The sequence below is a fragment of the Pteropus vampyrus genome, unplaced genomic scaffold (genome assembly GCF_000151845.1).
Source record: "Pteropus vampyrus isolate Shadow unplaced genomic scaffold, Pvam_2.0 Scaffold27, whole genome shotgun sequence".
NCBI classification, from domain to species: Eukaryota; Metazoa; Chordata; class Mammalia; order Chiroptera; family Pteropodidae; genus Pteropus; species Pteropus vampyrus.
In genome coordinates this window covers 9,822,540-9,844,586 of record NW_011888808.1, presented here as the reverse complement: position 1 = coordinate 9,844,586, position 22,047 = coordinate 9,822,540, and the positions used below count along the sequence as shown (strand labels likewise).

Below are 22,047 nucleotides of genomic sequence, written 5' to 3'. Positions count from 1 at the left end.
AGCAGTTCTGGGTCAAGGTCAAGGAAAAACCTAGTAGAGTCAACTGTGGGTGGTCACGTGCTCCCAACCCAAAGACTATATGGAATGTATGTTCCACATTTCCAGGTCTGCAAGGTTACCTTAAATGTCAGGGCTGTGGACTCAATTTAAACCCAAACTAATTTTTTTCTTGAAGAATCTGTGTTTCGTAGATGAATATTTCCTTGGTCAATCCAAGCTCTCTGAACTTACGGCCCTTCGATGCCCTGCCCTGTCCTGCTCTCAGGATATAGCTTAAACCCCCTCAACGAGCAGGCCAGCATCTCAGAGATCTGGCCTCTGCCCAGCTCTCCAGACTCACCTCCCTCGAATCTCCCTTCTCACTCTACCTTTCATTTAAGCCGTACTGACTTCCAAACACGCCAGGCTCTCCACTGCCCTGTCGCCTTTTCCACCAGCAGCTCCCTCTGCCGGCACTACCCTTCCTCTCATGACTAAAGCCTATTTGGGCAAAGTTTGAGCATCCTCTTCTTCTGCAGGCCTCCTGGACCACCTCAGGAGGAGTTCCATCTGCCCCTCCTTCCTTCTCTAACATCCTGTACTGTTCATGTTATCGCTTTGCAACGTATATCTAACTAGACTTGTCCATCTCCCCTGCTTGAGAGTTCCCCACACTTAACACCATTTCTACTCATCTCTGTATCCCCAGACCTAGCACAGAGCTCAAATATCCATCATATCCTCTTCCCCATTGCTCATCACACTAGCATATGTTCATTAGAAAAAGATTAAATTGTTTATTGAATTACAACGCCAAAGTGGAGACTGATAATGTCTTTCAATAAAAGCAACTTTTCAAGGTCGACAAAAATACATGGAATCAGACTCCATTCAAGTTAGACTCTAAAGGGGGCTTCATCAACACAGCCCTTTCTATGCACAGATCAAGCCAGAGTGGGTTGTGGGACGCAGGCGGAATCACTGAGGCTGCGTGGCGATCCCAGTTGCAAGAGAGGAGCACGCAGAAGCCGAGAGCTCTCCCGGGAAATGCCACTGCACGTGAGGCCAGGGACCAGGGCTGCAGGGCTGATCTGAGGCCAGAGAAAAGAGAAACAGGCCCTCTCCCTCATTGTCCCACAGTGACTATTTCTACAAGGCAAGAAACATGTAGACAGTTTTGGTTATCGTGTTCCTTGGGGGCTGACAGAAAAGAGAACAAAAATACTCATCTTAAACACTGGACAAACTATTACTGAGCTGGCACCTGGTGACAGTGACATTTGATGCAGGTTCCACCTTTAAGGTACCTGAAGCTCATTTTAGATCAATAATTGTGAATGCTATACTGTTCGACCTTGCCTACGGGAAGGAAAAAGAGCTATTAAGCAAAAAATGAGTTCAGTTCTCTCCTGTGATGTCAACTCTGCTAGACCATTAAAAGAAAAAAAAAAAAAAAGAGATGAAGGTCTCAACTGGTGAGTAACTGCACAACAGAAACAGAATAGAATACTTTATGGTCATTAAAAACGGTGCTGTAGAAATGTGCTTCCTGATGTGGAAAGATTCTCACAGGGTGCTTATTAGTGGAAAACAAAAAACAAAAAACAGGTTAAAAATAGTCTGTAGTAACTACATGAATAAGGAATGTAATAATAAACTGGTTGTAATAATATGTGAGAACCATAAAGACAAACATTTCTCTAAGTACTAGTTGTGACCAGCTACATTGTTCAGAGCCCTTTATTAATCATCCTCATTTAATCACCCTAACATTCTGATTCTCATTCTCAAGTGAGAAAACAGATTTAGAGAAAGGTAGTAACTTGCTCGAGATACACAGCTCTGAAAGGGCTGTGCTGGCACTAAGGTCCAGGTGGAACTAGCTCCAGCTGCTCTGTCTCCCTGTGTTTGATTCTATTCGATGAAAACGTGTGTGCGCGTACTGCACCCGTGTGTGTGTTCCCATCTGGAAGGACGCACCAGTTAACAGACAATACTAATGATGGTATTACGAAAAATTTTTATCTTCTTTTTCTGCTCTATTTTTTTTTCCGGTTTTCGACATTAGGTATCATAAGCACTTGTTAATAAAAATGAAGAATAAAAGAAGAGCATGAGAGAAATCTGTATTGCTACACATATACTTTCTAGGAACATCAAAACAGATATCCCCACGTTCCAAACTAGCGTGAGAAAGAAGTCTTCGCAGAACTAAATGTTTGGTGGACATGGTATAATGCCTGTCCAGAAAGCCCTGTGCTCTTAAGCTTAGTCTGTGGGGAGGTGGGCTGTACAAACATATGACTGTGTGTGTGTGTAAGATTCGATGATGCTTTTCGAACTCCCAGCTCGTCTGACCAAATGAGGACTTTGCTTCTCCTTCCCTTGCACTATGTCCCTCCTTGTGGGATTCACCAGGCTGACAGAGAACATCCCTGGCTTTGCTCCCCTTCCCTACGCCTAGTGAGGAGATGCTGGGGTGCCCAGTGGTACCTCTGGGAGAGGGGGAGAGGGCCTACGAATGGAGAACGTCTCAAACTCTGCCTCTAGGACCTCAGTGCCAACTCTTCCTGCCATGTCATTGCCAAGGCTCTTTATTCTTGTTGGAAGCCTGAGAGTCCAGGTCAAGGGTTTGGGGGAAAGGGTGTATAAAGGGAGGAAGGCAGATTTTTCAGGTCACTCAACACATTAAAATATTCTTCTAGTCTATTTATTAAATAGGCAATAGATCTTGCAATCTAAGAGGCAAAAATATAGAGAGACCTGTGGATGCTAGGTTCAAAAATAACAAGAGGGATAATGGGGGGTGGGGGTGGGGATGAGCCATACTGGCGAGAGCCTATTGCTCACATCGGTTCTTCCCTGAACTGCAGCTGCGACAAACTGGGATGAACCAGAAGTAAGCCTGATGGATGGCTCCACTTCACTAGCTCCTCAGTCACGTCGGCTCTTTCCTGTGTCATCAACAGCACGATGAGATTGGAGAGCAGAAACAAGACAGCCTGGTCCCTGTTTCTTGTCACATAGCTGTGGAGTCCCGCAGGCTTTATTCAGAGCGCTAAGGCTGCTGAGACCCAGGAAGAAAGCAGATGCCAGGGGCCCGGGATATCAGCACTATCTTAACACTCTCCTTGGGTCCCAGCCCAAGGCCTCATGAAGAAGAGGTGGCTGCGAGACGGAGGGACAGACACTGGCTGTGCATCAAAAACCCGTAACAGCATCAAGGCCACTGCGAGATGACAGCCAGCCACAGAAACTCTGCCTCTCTATCTTGTTTGTAAAACTGAGGAGGAAGAAAGCGAGGCCAGGGGTAGGGGTGGGGAAGGAGGTTGGTCACTGGACAAACAGGATTCACAAGATTTCCTCTGGCACCAACACTCTGTGAGGCCATGAGTCAGAACCGGCCCGAACCTCTCCTCCTCCAGGACCTGGAGAATGTGCCCCTCCGTGCCTCCCTCCCCGCTGCTGTCGGGCGGACTGCCATATCTCCTCCTTGGTTTCTCCCTGGATGAGCTGCTACTCTCTCTGCAATGTCCTTCCTTCACCCAGCCATTCTTACCTTTCCCTTAGTCCTATTATTGCTTTCCCGTCTCCTACATATACCTATACAGACCCTTAAATGTACTTTAGCTAAGGGCCCCCTTGTGGGTTTGCATTGTAGAATCATGGCTGTTTAAATGGCCCAGGAAAAATGGGCAAGTTCGCGGGCGTGTGTATGTGAGGGTATATGGAGAGGGCTCAAATCCAAATTCATCACCATTAAAAGTATTTTTTAAAAAAAGCAAACAAAACTACCTACCTTGCTGGCCACGACCAGCTGAACCATCCCAGTAGCTGAGCGAAGAATGGCCACAGCTTCTTCATGAGAGAGCCCCACCAGTAAGTGGCCATTGATTACCAGCAGCTCATCTCCTAAGGACAGTCTGCCATCCCTGAGGAAATGGAGATGGGGAAAATTCCCTTGTCAAGAGATTCTGGGCTTCAGAAGGGACATTTTTCTGGAGCTGGGGAGGGTCATGACAGGTGGCAGTTAAAACCAGGCTAAAGAGGAAATAGGAAGACCAGAGACAGTTGGGATGGGACTGCTTTATTCTTTGGTCCAGCTGGGTCTAGATTCCCACTCAGAGGAGTGAAATGCTCCATCGTTTCAGGTGGTCACCTTGTAATAGGCACATTCCTAAGTCATCACTATGTAACCTGGCACCAATGACAATGAAATATTCCATTCAGGTGGAGACAATGATAGAGGAACCCAGGCCCCAAAGTTTTAATATAGGCAAGTCATTCTTTTCTCAGTTCTACCTGCTGTCCTCCTACCCTAATGGCGAGTCCTCAGTTGATTCCCTGAGCTCAGCTCCAAATGGGCGAAGGCATCCTAAACTTGCCAGGAATCCTTCTCTAACTCATGCCCTCTCTCTCTTCTAAGAGACATGCCTGTGGCCAGATTTCCTCTGTGGCACCTGTGACACTACACTGCCTGTGTCTGTCCACCTCCCTGGCCCCCTCCCCCGAGTTATAGGACTTTGAGGATAAAGTCTCTTGGCTCCTCTTTCATCCTTGTGATCCCCACAGCCAAGCTTCATCAGCAGAAGGATAAACGCAAAAATAAAGAAGCTAATTTGCCGCTGTTGTAGATATCAGACCTGGCCTACAAACATAGGTGTACAAACATGTTGTTTCTTAATTTCTGTTCAATTAAATCACAGTTGATTCGGAGCTTCCGCTGGGCTGGCAGGAGACCCAGTCGTCATGGAACTGGCTCCCTGAGGGTGGGCGGAGGGTCTGGGGAGGCATACTAAGCCACAGCATAGGGCAGACCCCCTCATTCATGGTGCGTCAACAGTCCTGTGGGTTCCGACTGAGCATCCAAGGGTCTGGTCTCTCATGATCCCAAAGGAGCCTGAGGCTTTTTGTCTCCATTGCTAAATATGGGATGGGAGATCTGGTGTGTCTGAATGACCCTAAGTCTAGGCTTCCCCTATCCCCTCTGAAGGCTTCGTAATAGCACCCGGGGTGCGCGCGTGGGGCATGCATGTCTCCAATACTCCCAGATCCACCCCACTCTGTTTCTCCCTAATCTGCACTTTCTCTCTCTCACTTCCTTTCCACAAATCAACCAATTACTCCACTCTTCCCTCCTACTAGTTTTTTTCTCTCTCTCCTCTAGGGCATGCATCGTAATCTCTTCCATAAATTTAAGCTTTAACAGAAGATAACAGGCACCAGAGACTTCCAGCTCCCTCTGCTCCTGTCTCTCAAAAAACCTCTACGACAGAGAAATGCTAAAGATCTCACAGTTGCTTGGAATGGAAAGAGCGGGGAACTAGAAGAGAACAAACACAACGCAAACCACAGAGAACAAACAGCTGGGACCTCCAGGAGGTGTGCGGGTGCCTCTCTGGAGGTGAGGGCTTCGAGGGTAAGAATACCATGGTTCTGGTCAGCGTCCCTGGGTTCATTCATCCACAACCCCTTCAAGACCATCCCTGTTCCCACCTTTTCTTTCCCGCTTTAACTCCATCTCACTCTTCTCCTACTAGTAACTAGAAAGCCCACATGCGAACTATACTCCTCAGAGGCAGAGAGAGACACACGCGCACAGCTCCAGGCCAAGGGTGAAAAGAAATGTGAGACTCACTAGAGACAGCTCAGAGAGAGGAAGGACAAGACTAGTTCTACGTGAGCTTCTCTGTGGACACAGGAATTTCCTGTCTGCCAACTTTCCACAGACAGACTAGAACCTAACACCCGGGATTAATGGGAGAATGGCTACTTGCTGGGGGTTCCTTAAAGCATACATCATTTGGGACGTTTAATGATGCTTTTCTGGATAAAAACTATCTAAGGTCTTAATTCTTCAATGATTACTGTGACCGAGATAAACGACAAGGGTCACTAATTTTACCTCTACTTTAGTTACTACCATACTACTTTCTAGCTAGACAGATGAGCGTGAAACACTTTGATGGTTTGTGCCCTGGTCCTCTCTTCGCTTTCCCATTCTTCAATTCAGACTGAATACCTCCAGCTCCTCCAACTCCACCCCATGAGATATAGTTTTGAGTATCCTCTCGGTCCTCGGCAGGCCAACACAGCTCTGGTTGGCCCTATCTTCCTCAGTATCGGTGTACCCGGACCAAACGCTATAAATTCCAGACTACGTTCACCTCCCTCATCAGTGAAACCCTGCCCTTATACACCTACTAGATACACGTGGGCAGGCAACATGACGCGCACACCCCACCGCGCCTTACAAAGAGTAGACACCCTATGGACAGCAGGTCCTTAAATAATGGCATTTCATTCTACATCATTATAACATCAATGAGATGCTCTGGAAACTGAACTCTTGTTTATATCAATTAGCCTCTGGTAAAACTGGTTTCATTTCACGTGTCACCTATCGATAATGTTAAGTGAGGATTTACTGCACATGGAAGCAATCAGCTAGCCTGGCAAGAGCACACCTTACATTTAGAGACAGCTACATCCCTGTATGGATTCCTTTTTTGGTACGAGCTCCTCCTTAGAGCTGTCCCTCTTCCTACTTCAGATAACTGTTCAGATTAAAAAAAGCTCTGAAGTACGAATTGTTTTCAGGTCACAAAGAGAAAAATTCGCCATTACTTTCCCCCAAGACACAACAGACACACACGTATGTAGGTGTGCATGGAATCCTGAGAGACCTGACAAATCCAGATGCAGCAGGTGGACCGTGGTCACATTTAAAACCAATCGCTTCACCAAGTCATTAGCTCCAGTCTTACGCGAGTTAGGATGTCACAAACGTGGTGACCTGTTGCATGGCATAGTCTTGATAAGTAACCACATATTGCCAGCATCCCCAAAGTTAGGGTAAGTGACATTCACTTGAAACTCAAACTGGACAAGAAAGAAATCCATTCTCTTCTTCATGGTTTGGAGGAGGCTGTGATATCGCCAGCTATTAGCCACTTCCTGTGCTCAGGGATGTGTTTAATTAGAACTTCTCATGCCTGATTTCCTTCTGTGCTCCAGCATAATCCTTACGAACTGTAATTACCAGGGCTTTGACCGAGTCAAGAGTCTGAGCACCCAGGGGAAGGGAAGGGAGAGGAGGAGGAGGAGGAAGAGAAAGGGGGAGAGTTATCTAGTCACCTGTGAGCAGCACCTCCTTCCTTCACTTGAGTGACAACGATAGCGTGAGGTGAGCGCTTTGATCCTCGGCCTCCACTAACCTGAATTCCCAGCCCATCCGACTCTTTCAGCAGCTCCATCTTCCATATCCGGCCAACTTCCTCCTTGAAAGAAAAAGGGAGCACACTATGAAGTTTACAGACAGACACAGGGCATTGACACAGGAGAGTGAAGCTGTTAGGTCAGGGCAAATACTCATCACTTGTCAACAGATACACAGAGGACCACAGAAGAAAAACTCTGTGGGTTGGACCAAAGTCTCTAGCTGGCAGTGCTGTGCAGCAGAACATTCTCTGGTGATGGAAATATTCTGTATTGGAACCATCCAACACAGAGTCACTAGCCACAGGTGTTTAATCAGTGCTTGAAATGTGGCTAGTGGCAACTAAGACACTGGATTTTTTAACTTCATTTGATTTTAATTGAACAGTTACTTGTGGCTAGTGGCTATAACATTGGACAGCACAGCAAGAGTGGTTATTGAATTCTCTGAGCAGGGCCCTGTTAAGTGAGGGTTCTTCTGCCTGAAACCCAGATACCACTGTGAGTATAAACACTGGCTGTGTCTGGGTTCCTTTTATTTACGCACGGCTACTAATTAATAAGGGAAGATGAAAGGAAGCCAAAGCTAGGTCTTGAGGCCAGGGGACTTCAACTAGTGTGAGCCCAGCTCTGTCAGTACTTATGAAAGTCATTTAATGCCTTAAAAAAACCTCAATTTCCTTGCCTCTAAAGTGGAGATAATTGTTACTTCTGCAAGTTTTGTTCCCAACATCTAGTAGATACATAATAAATGTTGATAGGTAACTGCATATTAGTTGTAATATATACATATATACATAGCTGTATTAAAAACGTATTGAATCGAATCTCAAACTCCCTTAAAACATACGAGATCTTTGGTGGGAGAAACCAAAATAGGAAATTAGTGAATCTGTTACTGACTTCTACAGACATTAGTCTGTACACTCTCAACACATTAAAAAAAATGCTTTGACTTTTATACACATTAAAAATGAATCCTTTTTTTTAAAACTAAGAAACATCTCTAAGTCTTCTGGACTGCTGACAGTTTTTCTGGTTTGGTTCATTTTCCACTCGACTTCCCTATTTCATTCCAAGGACACAAACATATACCCACTGCAAAACGTTTGAGTTTCCTCAGATATTTAGCTATTCAGAGAAATGAAAGCAAACCCTTCCAAAGTGGTTTATTTTGGGGTCTTATTTAGGCTCACCCCTATAGTTCTTTTTAGCTCTAGGTGTATGAGGATTGGTCACAATACATTCTTTAGCATGTAAAACAAAAGCCATCTGCTTTCCTCATCCATGAGGAAGGTCCAATGAAACAGTTAGGGTCCAAAACAAACAAAGCCATCATCTCCCTAGAAATAGGCAACCTGCCCATTCAAGCTGCTGGCAGAAGAGAAAGAATGTGAAGCATTTAGGAAATCTGAAATACACACTGTCAGAAACTAAAACGAAACTTTATGCAATAGTAAAAAAACCAGATGTTGGACGGTCACCGACGAGCGGCAGCAGGAATGTCTGGGGAAATGATTACCAGACAGGGACCTGTTGGGTCCTACCCTTTTTCTAGCACAGTACTGCTCGCTGGGGCTCCATTACCCCGGCAACATGCAGTGGTGCCAACTGTCTCCTTCATCCACTCACCACAGATGCTCGAAGCCTGTCTGGCCAAATGTAACTTCAGAAGTCACTGGCTTACCACAGTAGTTCATGAACTTGTCAACGATCTCTATATCATACAGTCGTCTTACTTTGGATTCCATGGTGTTTGGTTTGTTGCCGCTGACCTCTGGAATGCCTTTCTCTCTTCCAGCCTCCCTGGCCTTCAATATCTCCACTTAGCTCCACTACTTCAAGAAGCCATTCTCAAGAATCGGTACTACTGCCAGGATGGCAACTTTCAACGCTTCCAGTACACGAGACCCTAGGGCCCAGGAGATGGCCCCAAAGGGAAAAAATTCAGGGATGTGCTGATTTGCTGGCTTGCTAGACATCCTACACTAACACCTGGGTCAGCCTGTGGCTGCCTCATTGGGCCTCATGACACAGTTGAGAAACCAGAGCGGAGGGTGGCCTGACTTGCTATTTCCTTGGAAGATATGCCAATAGCTCTCAGAGTCTCTTAAGATGTGGGGCGGTGCTCCTCCCTCTCTTCAGACAGAAAAGCTGTGAGACTCTTTCCCAAGAGCTATGGGGACCATGATTAGAAGCTAGAAGTAAGGAAATCCATTTCGTTTTAGCTCAAATTAGTAAAAACCTATCCATCTCCGATACTAGTGACACCATCATTTTCCCTGTTCTAACTTCATTGTGTTAAACGGAACATGTTAAGTATGGTTCACAGAGGGTGTGACAATACTGGATTCGTCTTAATTTTTTAATGCTCTTAGAGATAGGACTCGTGACAAGACACATGCAAAAACTATGATCGTGGGGAAAGAATAATGGTCTAATATATACTCTGACAAAGAGTTACAGACAATTTTCGTCAAGAGCACCCACACCCCACTCCACACTGCCACGCCACACCCATGTCCCTGTCTCATATGAACACGCAACTAGTTAAAAGCAAAACAAAACACATGTCTAATAAAAATGGCTTCAGAGGGCAGAAATGACCAATCTGTAATGCAGACCCCAACGATACTAGCCAAGAAACAGATCATCTTCTTTTTCACTTTTATCCAATAACAATTTTTTTTTCCCCATAATTGAAAGTAGGAACTGTAAGGAGAGAGTTCAAAGAAATCAGTGCAAGTTTCTTTGCCTCAGAATTTCTTGGTCATCTCATGAGTTCAGAGGTACGGGAAGGAAGGCACAAACAAGAAGAGGCAGATGTTATCAGTCTCAATTGTACAATTGTCACTATGGTAGTAAATCTAGCTGCCTGTAGCTGAAAGATAAATAAAATCTGTGTTTGAAGTTTACTAAAGCTGGCTAAAGCTGGTACTGGCCAAAAACCAACAGACCAACCTAAATATAATAATATTAAGTATCTTTCCGACGGCCTCCTTATAATTCCACTTGGGTATCTAATATGCACTTCAGTATGGTCAAAACAGGATTCTCCCCCATCCGCTCCTGGCTTTCCCATCTCCATGGGAAAAATACTACTCAAGATAAAGAGAATACAAAATCCAAAAGCCCGTGGGTTATCTCTGATTCCTCCTTCTATTCCCTAACCCAAACCATGAGCGAGATCCGTGAGCTTTACTTGCAAACCAGATCTGCATCCATCTATGTGTACTCCTTCTCCCTGTCGTCACCCTTGTCAAAGCCACCAGCATCTTGAGCTGGGGTCATCACAACAGCCTCCAATCTGGTCTTCTTTTTTAATTCTTCACCTCCTACAATCTACTATTCTTCATTACTCATCTAGGGTGAACTTTAAAAAAAAAAAAAATGCATCGTGAGGCACTCAGCTTAAACCTTCCCACAGCTCCCGACTAGACGTAGAAGAAGGCCCAACTCTCCGAGGTGACATTCCTGAACCTCTGTAATCTAGCCCTGCCCACGCCTCCTGAGTCACCTGCCCGTGCTCTCCCCATCACTCACTGTGCTCCAGTTTCTCTCTTCCCAAAGCCTATCATTCCTGCCTTAGGGAATCTGCACGTGCTGGCTCCTTCCCAGGAACAGTCTGCCCCCAGGTCTCGCAGGGCTTCCCTTTCCTGAAGCCCTTTAGCTCCAACATTGCCCCTTTAATGAGGTCTTCACTAACACTCGAATCACTAACCCCCGATCCATGATGCTATGCAGTCATCGTTCACTTCACCCTCTCTCACTGCATTCACGGTACTCACTGTCACCACCTCATGTTTTGATTTGCTTATTTATGGCTTGTGGCTCCTTCCATGTGATAAATGCCGTGAGACAGGAACCTTGTTCCTCATTTACCAACCGGTTCTCCGGCAACTAGAACAGTGCCTAGTACATCAAAATATTGCAGAAATGCAATAAACAATGATATGATGTTTATCCACTAATCCTACAGTTCTTCAGAAGTTATTGAAACTGACCTTAAGGGGCTTGCTCAGATGGGAGACCTGCACGTTGGCCGATGTTCAGCGTGTGAACACTGATCCAGTTGAAGACACGATTGAGTTCTGAAACAGATCTTGTCTAGACAGATGGCTCAGGCCTTTGCTTCCTTCTACGTTGGCTTAAAGGGCAATGAGACTTAGTCTGGTGAGAAAAAGCCAAACTACGTAAAATTGGATGCTATGGACCTTTGTATTTATGCTGTCGGAATGCTTCCTTTCCTGTAAAATGCCATTTACTGTGTGTGCTCACACAAGCATCTCTTCACAGAGGCAAACAAGGGGATTTATTTACCAGATAGGGGTGGTACATTACAGGGAGTTGTCTTGGCAGCATTTAAATGACCAGATCTTCTGCTGGAACCCAAAATAAAATTTTACAACAGCATCTTTGCCCCAAATGTGAGAAGACACATCATCCAAGTAGAATTTCACTGCAGTAAATGCTCTGGCTCTAGTTGCAAAGCTATTCTGAGACGGCTTCTCCCTTCTTATTTGGAATGATCAGTGAGATATGAAGAAATGTGTGATCGCAATGTTAAAGTTGCAGTCTCTCAGTCCTCAGACCAAAATGCTCAGTTTCTAGGTGAGAAGATGGAAGCTCAGAGAAAGGACGTCCCAGCCCAAAGGTCAGCGGGGATGGGAGAGCTAGAGCTGGAACTTGGTGTCCACCTCTCAGGCCTGGCGCTCTTGGATGTCTTCACTAATAAAAGAGCTACGGAGCACCTGCAGGTACAAGGCACTGAGTCAGGACAGAAAGACAAATAAGGCCCTTGCCCCTAAAGTCTACTGGTATTTGCAGTATGTGGGCTTCGTGCACTGATGAAGATAAGCAGGGGCACTGTAGGAGCTCAGAAAGGAGATGCCTTAAGATGGGGGCAGGCGGCAGGGGTGTCATGGAAGCCTCCTAGAGAAGGGTGCCATGGTGCTTGGTCCCCCGGGAAAGGGAGAAGCTAAGCTGCACTGGGGAAGGAAGAAAAACAGGATAGTGAGAGCAGTATCTGCAAAGCCTCAGAGGCAAGAGTGAGTTCTTGAAAAAAGCTATAACTAATTCAGCCCAAATCAGGGAGGCAGAAAGTTAAGGAGGGATCCGATAATGAAGGGCCTCATGGGCTACCATCAAGCCTCGGTGTTTGAAGGCCAAGTGGACCCACCGAGAGGGTTTAAGCTACAGCGTGTGGGTATATGCGCCTGCCTGCATGATGAGGTTTGCTCTTTAGAAAGGTCTTGTTGGTTGCAGTGGGCACAGCGGATGATGGGATGAGAGTTGGGGCAGAGTAGATGGTTAGGAGACCACGACCGCCTAGATGAGAAATGGCCCCAATCTAAAGTTGTGGGAGTGGGGGAAAGAGCAGTGGAGCGGGCAGGGAGGTCCTAAAGGGAGCAGGCGTTGGCAGGACTTGGTGACTGACTAGACATGGTGTAAGCGAGAGGGCAGCATTTCAGCTGACTTCAGGATGCCAACTGTTCCCAAACTGGGATAAAGGCATCTCCCAGGACATGGGATTGTCAGTGCAAAACCAGGGAAGGTTCTGGACAAACCAAGGTGAGTGGTCACTAGCTGACACTCAGGTTTCTAGCTGGGGCACCTTTGTGGGTGGTGAGACCTGGAGCATTGGAGCGGACTTGGTGGTGTGGGAAAGTGATGCACCCAGTTTTAGGCATATTGTGAAATATCCCAGGTAGAGACGTCCTGCAGGCAGCTGGTGAAACTCGGGGCTCAGGAGAGAGGTGACGGTGCAGACAAAGACTTAGGAGACACACAGGATGCTGCCTCTGCTTGTTGCAAACGTCGGGGACCACCGGTAGGTGTCCTGAGTCCATCTCCTGAGTTTCCCATCCTATCCTGCAGATTCAGATGTGGGGCAGCCTTCCTGAGGTCTCTGCCGAAGGCCTAGGGAAGAGGTCAGGCACTATCTAGGGCGAATTGTAAGCACTAGGGTAAAACCACAAGGTGCCCATAGACACATGTGCCAGCATGAATAAACCCACCTGCCTGGTAAATGGTAGAATTTTTTTTTTCTTCGTTATGTGACTACATTTGGTTGTATTCATTTTTTCCATGTAGCATTATAAAAATACACATTTATATCTAAATAGGCTTGCAAAAATTGTTACCTTAGATGAGTCATGATCTTTACTAGACGGGGAGTAACACTGAATGTATTTCTAAAACTGCTTATCTATGTCCTAGGAGATTCTTAGGTTTTAGACGATGGACCCAACTTTCGTATTTTTAAAAATTAATCTGGTTGCATACATTATGTGTTAACACATTATGTGTTAATATTTTATAGAAACATACTTTTTTAAAAAAATAGTTGTTAGAGGAATTATTTTTCTATAGCACTGCTAAGGAGAACAGAATATAAAAACATGTAACAAATAATGGTCTATGAAAAAGAAGTACCTGACAAATAAAAATGGTCTGAAAGATTATTATAAGACTTTTTGGTAATTTATTAAGTTTTTGTAGATATATTAAATCATTAATAAAGCAGAAACAGGAGATTGCTGACATGTTGAATCTCCCATTCTTCAAATGGAATGGAATTTTTCCTCCAAAGGCTTAAGAGGTAAATAGTTAATTTTTTTTTCCTGGAAATTCCATTTTAGCATGACCTTGAGCTCATCCTGGAGTAAAAAATAAAAAATGCACTCAGACCAAGGATCTAAGTAACTTTCTGTGAATGTCTCTTGGTTCTAATTTGGGTCGCACTTAGATGTGAAGGAAAGCTACTTCTTGCCAACTCCATCAATTTGGGATAAATGCATCTAATGACGATACTTCTGGGGCTGAAAAGGGTGCTAAAATATTCGTGTATGAGAAGATATGTGGCCCGTTTCAACTTTCCAAGACCAAAAGTATAACCCAAGGTCAATAATCAGTCTATAGATTATGGACAGTTATGAAGAATGCAAATACCAGATGGCAAGCCTCTCCTTTCTATAGGCATGTGGCTTAAAAAAAACAAGTCCCATTTATTGAAGAGACTGTCTTCAAGAAATGGTGTTGGAAAAATTGGACAGATACATGCAAAAAAAAGAAGCCAGACCACCTTCTTACACTGTATACAAGAATAGACTCAAAATGGATTAAAGACAAATTTAAGACCTGAAACCATAAAACTTCTAGAAGAAAACATTGGCAGTAAACTCTCTGATATTACTAACAGGAATTTCTTTTCAGATATATCTCCCTGGGCAAGGGAAACAAAAGAAAAAATAAACGAATGGGACTACATCAAACTAAAAAGGTTTTGTCCAGCAAAGGAAACCATCAACAAAACAAAAAGACAACAGACTGACTGGGAGAAGATATTCGCTAATAATACATCTGATATGGGGTTAATATCCAAAATATATTAAGAATTCATACAACTCGACAACAAAAAAGCCCCAAACAATCCAATAAAAAAAGTGGGCAGAAGACCTGAACAGATACTTCTCCAAAGAGGAAATACAGATGGCTAACAGACATATGAAAAGATGCTCAAGGTCACTAATTATCAGAAAAATGCAAATTAAAACCACAAAGAGATATTACCTCACACCTGTCAGAATGGCTATCATCAATAAATCAAAAAACAAGTGTTGGCGAGGATGAGGAGAAAAGGGAACCCTTGTACATTGTTGGTGGGATTGCAAATTGGTACAGCAAACTGGAAAACAGTATGGAGGTTTCTCAAAAAATTAAAAATGGATATACTTTTTGACCCAGCAATTGTACTTCTGGGTGTTTATCGAAAGAAAACCAAAACAATAATCTGTAAAGATCGATGCACACTTATGTTCATGGCAGCGCAATTTACAATAGCCAAGATATGGAAGCAACCTAAATGTCCATCAACAGACGATTGGATAAAGAAATTATGGTTCCTATATACAATGGAATATTACTCAGCCATTAAAAAAATGAAATCCTACCATTTGCAATGACATGGAGGGACCTAGAGGTTATTCTACTGAGTGAAATAAGTCAGATAGAGAAAGATAAATACTGTATGATTTCACATATGCGGAAGCTAAGGAACAAAAAGAACAAACTAATCGAAACTAAGCTCACAAATATAGTGGACAATTTGGTGATGGACAGGGGAGGGGGAAAGGGGGAGGGGGCTGGGAGAAAGAGGTGAAGAGTTAAAGAAGTACAAATTAGTAGTTAATAGATGGTCATGGGGATGGGGAGCATGGCATAGGGAATGCAGTTAGCATTAATATGTCAACTAGGTGGAGGGGCAGGGGAGCGAGAGAGCAATTGGGGGGATCATTTTATAAACTATATAGATGTCTAACCAATGTACTGTATACTTGAAACTAATTAAAATAAATAAATAAATTTTAGAAAATGTCCCAAAGGCTACAGATCAAGGTCCCCCAACCCCATTTCATTTATATTTTCTTGGACATTTGACTTCAAGTGCAAAAATCGGGAACTGATACGTGCAATCTTAAGATAGTTTAATCCAAAAATTGAGTTTTATTTAATTCGGATGAGCAGAGAATAGTATTTTAATTAAGATGAGCAGAGAATAGTACTTTCTTAAAAGTTTGGTGTGTGTTTTCGTTTTAAAATAATTCTAAATTATTTCCACTTATACTAGGACAAATTATAGCCTGTTCTTTGTACTGTAGGTGAGATTCAACCTTAAACCTTCAAAATGATTAAGGATACCAATACTCCCTAACTTATTTTAGGTTTTTGTGTATTTACAATCTAATCAGGATATAGTATCCATTGATAAGAAACATATTATATAATACGGGTACCACCCACTTTTCAAAAGTTTGTGCTATACCACTTTGCTTTTATGAAAGATCTACATTAGTACCTGTCTTCATTAACTGAAAGAAATCCAAGGAAGATGTTTGTTTTTATGTAAATAGGCAAAAAGCAAAAACAGCATTTGGTGTTTGTTTTGTCGTGAGCCGTTTTAGAGGCAGTGCACACCCCAAGCAGTGATAGTGGCATTGCTTTTACTATATGTTGGCATTATTTTAGATTTTATGTGTTATTTAGTATGATTTGGTAGGTTATTTTTTGGGTCTGGAGAATGCTCAAATATTCCATATACATTAATAGTAATTACATCTTTGCTTTATGCCATTTCAGCTTATGAAATGTTTCATAGGAATGCTCTACCTTTGAATAGTCAGGGGGAAAACTTATTATTTTTATTGGCCTTAATTTGAGAGTGGTAGACATCATAATTTTTTTATTGCCCTTAGTCCTTTTTCTAGGGGGAGGGGTGAATAAACTTGATAGAAAATCATTGATAGAAACTATTTTTTCTTCTGATTTGTTTATACTTTCCATCTACAAATATGCCTCCTCTGTGTAAGGATTTAAGAAGATCATCTAGCTCCTCAAATGAAGGAATGTGGTTCCTTCAGACAGGGCTTATTTTGATTCCTCTCAACCCATTATACAGATTGGCTGCAAATGCAGAAATATGCATGAAACAGCCTTACTATAAATTACATTCAGTCCCAGAGCACCACTTCCCAGCATGCAAAGCTGAATTTAAGCTGAATTTGATGCTCCCCACTGTGCCTCATTTTTCACCTTTCCAGCTTTCTCTTTCATCCCTAGAGGGCATCCCCTGAGTCAGAATAGACACTCATCAGGAACCGCTTAGGAAGTTACTGCTTCATTAGAAATCCATAGGAGTATCTGCCAAGAAGATTCTTGGAACAAACGTGCTTACTCTAAAAAAAATGTAACTTAATGAGAGAGTGTTAGTTATAGTGGGGGAGACAATCTGAGGCTGGAAGAGTACCCATCACCATTCAGAATATACCACATCTGCTTTGCCTTTAGGTAGTAAGACCAGCCCTGACCATCACAGCTGGATATCATAGTATCGGAGATTTCTGTGAAGTTTCTAAACTTCGCTGGAATTCAGCAATGTTATAACATGACCCCATGAAAATGTCACTGGTTTTGAAGTGTTAAAAATAAAAGCAGATGCTTCCCTGCATGTCGAACATCCTTCCTGTGTAATGCTGAGGCTTGGATGTTTCTGCTATCAACTGCCACCAGGAATTCTTGGCCTTGCAGTGGCAATTCCACTGGTGACAGCAGTGATAAATAATGATGCAGTTCAAGTACTTTATCTGGGCCTCATATGACTCAAATTATACCACAGAAGGCTTGAATTTTCCACTTGACGATCACTCGACTAGCTCTTTATTTAAATAGGATAAAAACGACTTGGATTTTTTCGTTGTTATTGTTATATTCTCTGACCATTTATCTTAATATATTTATTGGATTCTAAATGCAATGTCACCTTAGATATATTTTCTAAACCTTAAAAGCAACTTCAAACAACATATCTTTTAAAATTCAGGTTCTATAATTAAACCAAACCTTACCCGTGCTAGGCAGTCACTTGATTGAAAGTCTGTCTTCCCAGATTTTGAGAAGCGGCGTTTATCATTGCCTGTGGGCAGAAGAGCATCTGTCTTTGGAACTCTATGCTCTGTCTCTTTGTCCACTTCTGACTTGTCTAGATGGGTGCCAGCCACCTCCTTGACAGAATCTGGGCCATTTTCTAGTTCGAAGGCATGACCATTTCCAAGTTCAGGGTCTGGGCCATTGTCTAGCTCAGAGATGGAGTCATTGTCCAACTCACAGCCAGTGTTGTTCTTGGATTCCTCAGTGGCCTTGTGTGTAGAAGGCCTGGAAATGACCCCAAACTTCCTTGCTCTTTTCCCCTTTTTCACAGTTCGGTCACCCAGCTCCAAGGTCGGCGCCTCTCCTGGTTCAGAGCTGTTGCTACTGTTGCCATTATAAGGAGAATGGACTTTGTGCTTGAAGCGACGCAGCATGATCAGGTAGATAAAGCCGCCATTCCAGCACTGCTCAGCCAGGTAACTGCAACAAGCAGAGAGGTACAATTAAAACCCTCGAACAGCCTTCTTGAGCAATGCAGCGGGCTGGCGCATTCAATGGCCCACATGGGACCAATGTGATTAAAAATCTGGTCAACAAATTGAGATAGTGAGCTTCCTGGAGAGGCTCAACACTCAATCTATTCTTTTAATCTATATAATTGTTGATGCTAAAAATTACCCCAAAACAAACCGGAAAAACCCAATGAACTAGAAATTACTAATGAAAGTACCTTAGGATAGGTAGTCAGATAAGGATTTTCTGAGCCAATCTTAACATATCATTAAAAAAAAAAAGAATCCTCCACTCAACAATTTCTTGCATCGGAATTATGTTAGCCTCTCTCTCATTCATACAGTTCTGGTGTAAAAACACGAACCTTCCCAGGGTAAAGAATGCACAAAAGAGATTGGAGAAAATGTAAAGTTCTGCTCTTAGGATCAAAAAATCAACTTCCCAGGAACAGACATCTCTGCCTCACAGTTAAAGTAGATAAAGACGCTGAATGAGGGTGGAGGGGTGTTGCCTGCTATTAAGTCACAACGGGTAATAAGTGCTGGCATGCATATGCTGCACTACATGAGTATCAGGTTCACTTCTTGGTAATAGTTCTGGTTGAAGTTGTTCATAGCACACATGGGGTGTCATTTCTAGTCTGGGTATCACGTGAAGAGGGACATTGAAAAAGTGGAAAACACACAGACACGGGGTGACCAGGACAAAGAAGGCTGCTGGAAACTGTCAACCAGGAATAGTAGAAAGAAAGAGGGATACTTAGCTTGAAGAAGACAGGAATAGTAGAAAGAAAGAGGGATACTTAGCTTGAAGAAGACAAGGGCTCAGTTGTTTTTCATGTATTTCAGGGCTGTCAAACACTTAGAAGCAGGAAATAATATAGATGACATAGTGCACGTGAAGCCCAACACATAATACTACGCCAGATTTTAAAGAATAACAAGAAAATAGAACATCAAATGAGTAATTAGCAGTGATCATGCCAGATCGTTAACGCTTTAGCAAAGAAAACACGTGCTCAAAGTCAGGAAACCAGGCTGGGCTGGACCCTCCGCTCGTGCCACCCAAGATAAGGAACCCTAGATGAACCCAGAGAAATGCATTCGCCAGTGGAATCTTGCCATATTCTACATATCGCTTGTTCCCAAGCAAAGAATGTCAACAACCAAGCCCTTAACGAGTCAGACCCACTTCCAGTCTTCATGCTCCCATGAAGAAAATGCCTTCATCTTCAACAACTGAAAAACAGAGAAGTTTTCCAAGTATAACCCACCTAGTTGCTCCCCCTTCTGGCCTGAAAATCAGAACTGAAAGCTGGTGCAGTCAGTATGTGGGAAGGGGACTGGGCTCTAAGGAGAGGTGACCAGCTGTGTTTGAAATGTATTAAGTTTCGGCCCCAAGGCATACATTCCCCATACCTAATGATCAGGCAATACAATGACAGTGACTGCCATGAAGAAGAGAATAATTTTGAGTTTTCCGTGGAGTAAAGTCAACAAGACAGAAGGGTCATCAAACATCAACCAAAGCTAATAAAAACCATGGTAATGAACTTACACATAAAACCCAGGTAGATAAAAGATATCGCACAAGACTCAGAGTGTTCTGTGAAATACAGTGGGATGAAGAGGTATAAAGACCAGTCCACTGGAGTCTAGAAAATGAAAATTCAACCTGGTTTTCGGCATAAATTTTCTACAACGTTTAGATTTTATTTCTTCGAATTGTCGTGTTTTCTTTCCCCCACAGTAGAAAAATTTTTGTAAAGGTATAAAATCCTAACAGTGGTTAGCGGGTTGTAAGGGTTTCTTTGAGGAAACCACTGCTGTGAATACGCTGCATAAACTCCAGTGATATGAAAAGCAGTGTGGGGAGGTAACACCAGGACCAGATGAGAGTTATAGACACCGGAAGTCCTAGCTTTGGCTCGCTCATGTAGAACAATGGTAACTTCCTCAAATTTCTATCAACTGATGAATGTACAGACAAAATGTGGTATATCCTAATAATGGGATATTATTTGGCAATAAAAAGGAAGCAGTATATGCTACAACTTGGGTGAACTTTGAAAATATTATGCTAAGTTAAAGATGCCCGACAGCCCAAGGCCACATAGGATTCCACTTTCAGGACATGTCTAGAATATGCAAATCCGTAGAGATGGAGCGTGGATTAGAGGCTGCCAGGAGCTAGGTGGAGGGAGAGTTGGGACTCAGTGCTCATAGATGCAGGGTGTTTTGGAGGGTGATGGAAATGTTCTGGAATTAGACAGTGGTAATGATTGCACGACAGTAAATATAGCCATTTTAAAATGGTGGATTATATGTTATGTGAATTGTGTCTCCATATTAAAAAAACGATAGCCAATAAAATAATACTGGTCAAGGTCTGAGTTCAGTTTTGAGTGGGTAATCCCTAAGCTCTTTAGAGAAGAAGAAACATCAATTCACTTGCCCAGGTTCACGTAACTGCTACATGGGAGACGCAGGTGTGTCTGATTCCCCAGCCCATGCTACACTCACTGTGTGATTCGACTTCTTCAGTCATTACCTTTCCAGTGCTGCAGTTCTCTCATCTGTGAAATGAGATGTTAAAATGGGTCCTCTCTAAGGTGCTTTCACATCTAATAATTGTGGATGCTACTTTCCCAGGGAGAGTTCTAGGGATTAGAAGAGCAAGCCGTCCCAACAACAGCGATCCAGTGCCAAGGACAACACACAACCCTGGAAAAATAGAAACATTCCTTTTATGTCCACGTCATCCTAGGCCTCTTAGACGGTTTCCAACTATCTGAAAAAATGTTCACCTAGAGGGGCAATTCCCTTAAAATTCCTTTTGGGACTCTACCCTCTGTACTAAAACTCTGAACAGCCTGACGGGTTGTATGCAGAGACCTTCTTTTCAGTACCAAAAAGGCTGACCAGGGACTCGGAATACAAGATCCTGAATATCTTCCCCATCTCTACATCATGGAAGCTCCAAGAACTGTGGAAGGCCCCATGACTGAAGGCACTTTATTCCTTCTGCAGTCCACACTCAGAAGAATTACACAGCAAGAGGCATTTATCTTTAGTTTGGCACTATCTCCCTGTCCTCCCTAGGCTTCCTAGCAATAAATAAGACCCTGACACCTTCAGGGAACTGTATGACAGGTTATTTTATTCCTTCCTCAACATAAACTTTTCTGAGGTCATCCGAAAGACAAAGCGTAATGAATGAATTATGGACACTATAGCAAGTTGGTGAGAAAGAGACTTTTAGGCAGAGGGTAATCTTATAATTCTTTGAGTCACCTTAAATGTAATGTCCCAACATTTCCTATCCATCTGTATTGAAGTAACTTTCCTAACTCTTCAGCACCTTCCTGGCTAATTCATATTTCCAAATCGCCTTTTCTGTTCAGTAGGATTGTTACCCACCATTAGAATCTGTAAATTTCAAAGTTAACATATGAGAAGAAAAAATGGAGTAAAATCACACGGCTTAAAAAAACAGAAGGTCCTGTTCATTAACAATGGGTAAACTTAGCCTTTTAGAAGTTTTGCTACCATATGATTATTCTTTGGTTTCTTCCAAAAATTTGAACCTGTCCTCTGGCATGTAAAATTATTAATTCAATTAAAATTTATTAGATTTTGACCACCCCAGGATGGCCTTAAGATAAACGAGGAAAGGCCAGCATATCCAGAAATGAGATTCCAAATTCTAGCTTAGAGCCCTCCCTCTGAAATATGTGTGTTCTTCATTTCACTTGGCCTTTGCAGGCATTTTTTCCATAAATAGACCCCTTCCTTCCTTTCCCTCAAAAAGTGCTTTATACAAAGAAAGTTTTGAGTGCCTCCTCTGTTTTTCGATGCTCTGTCATAATTCTGGAGTTTGGACTTTCTGGGAGTGGGACGCCTGGGAGGGGGT

General features: G+C 43.2%; 1 protein-coding gene across 1 annotated transcript in view; it reads right to left on the bottom strand.

The window, feature by feature from the left end:
- Positions 1-22,047, bottom strand: part of LOC111737461 (PDZ domain-containing protein 2-like) — a 113,001-nt gene that overhangs the window by 12,131 nt on the left and 78,823 nt on the right. The window contains exons 2-4 of the mRNA XM_023528493.1: positions 17,601-18,102; positions 7,117-7,259; positions 3,779-3,911 (exon numbers count right to left, since the gene is read on the bottom strand). Coding sequence (XP_023384261.1) covers positions 3,779-3,911; positions 7,117-7,259; positions 17,601-18,056 — 732 coding nt within the window. The 5' untranslated portion in view covers positions 18,057-18,102. The remainder of the gene's footprint in view (positions 1-3,778; positions 3,912-7,116; positions 7,260-17,600; positions 18,103-22,047) is intronic.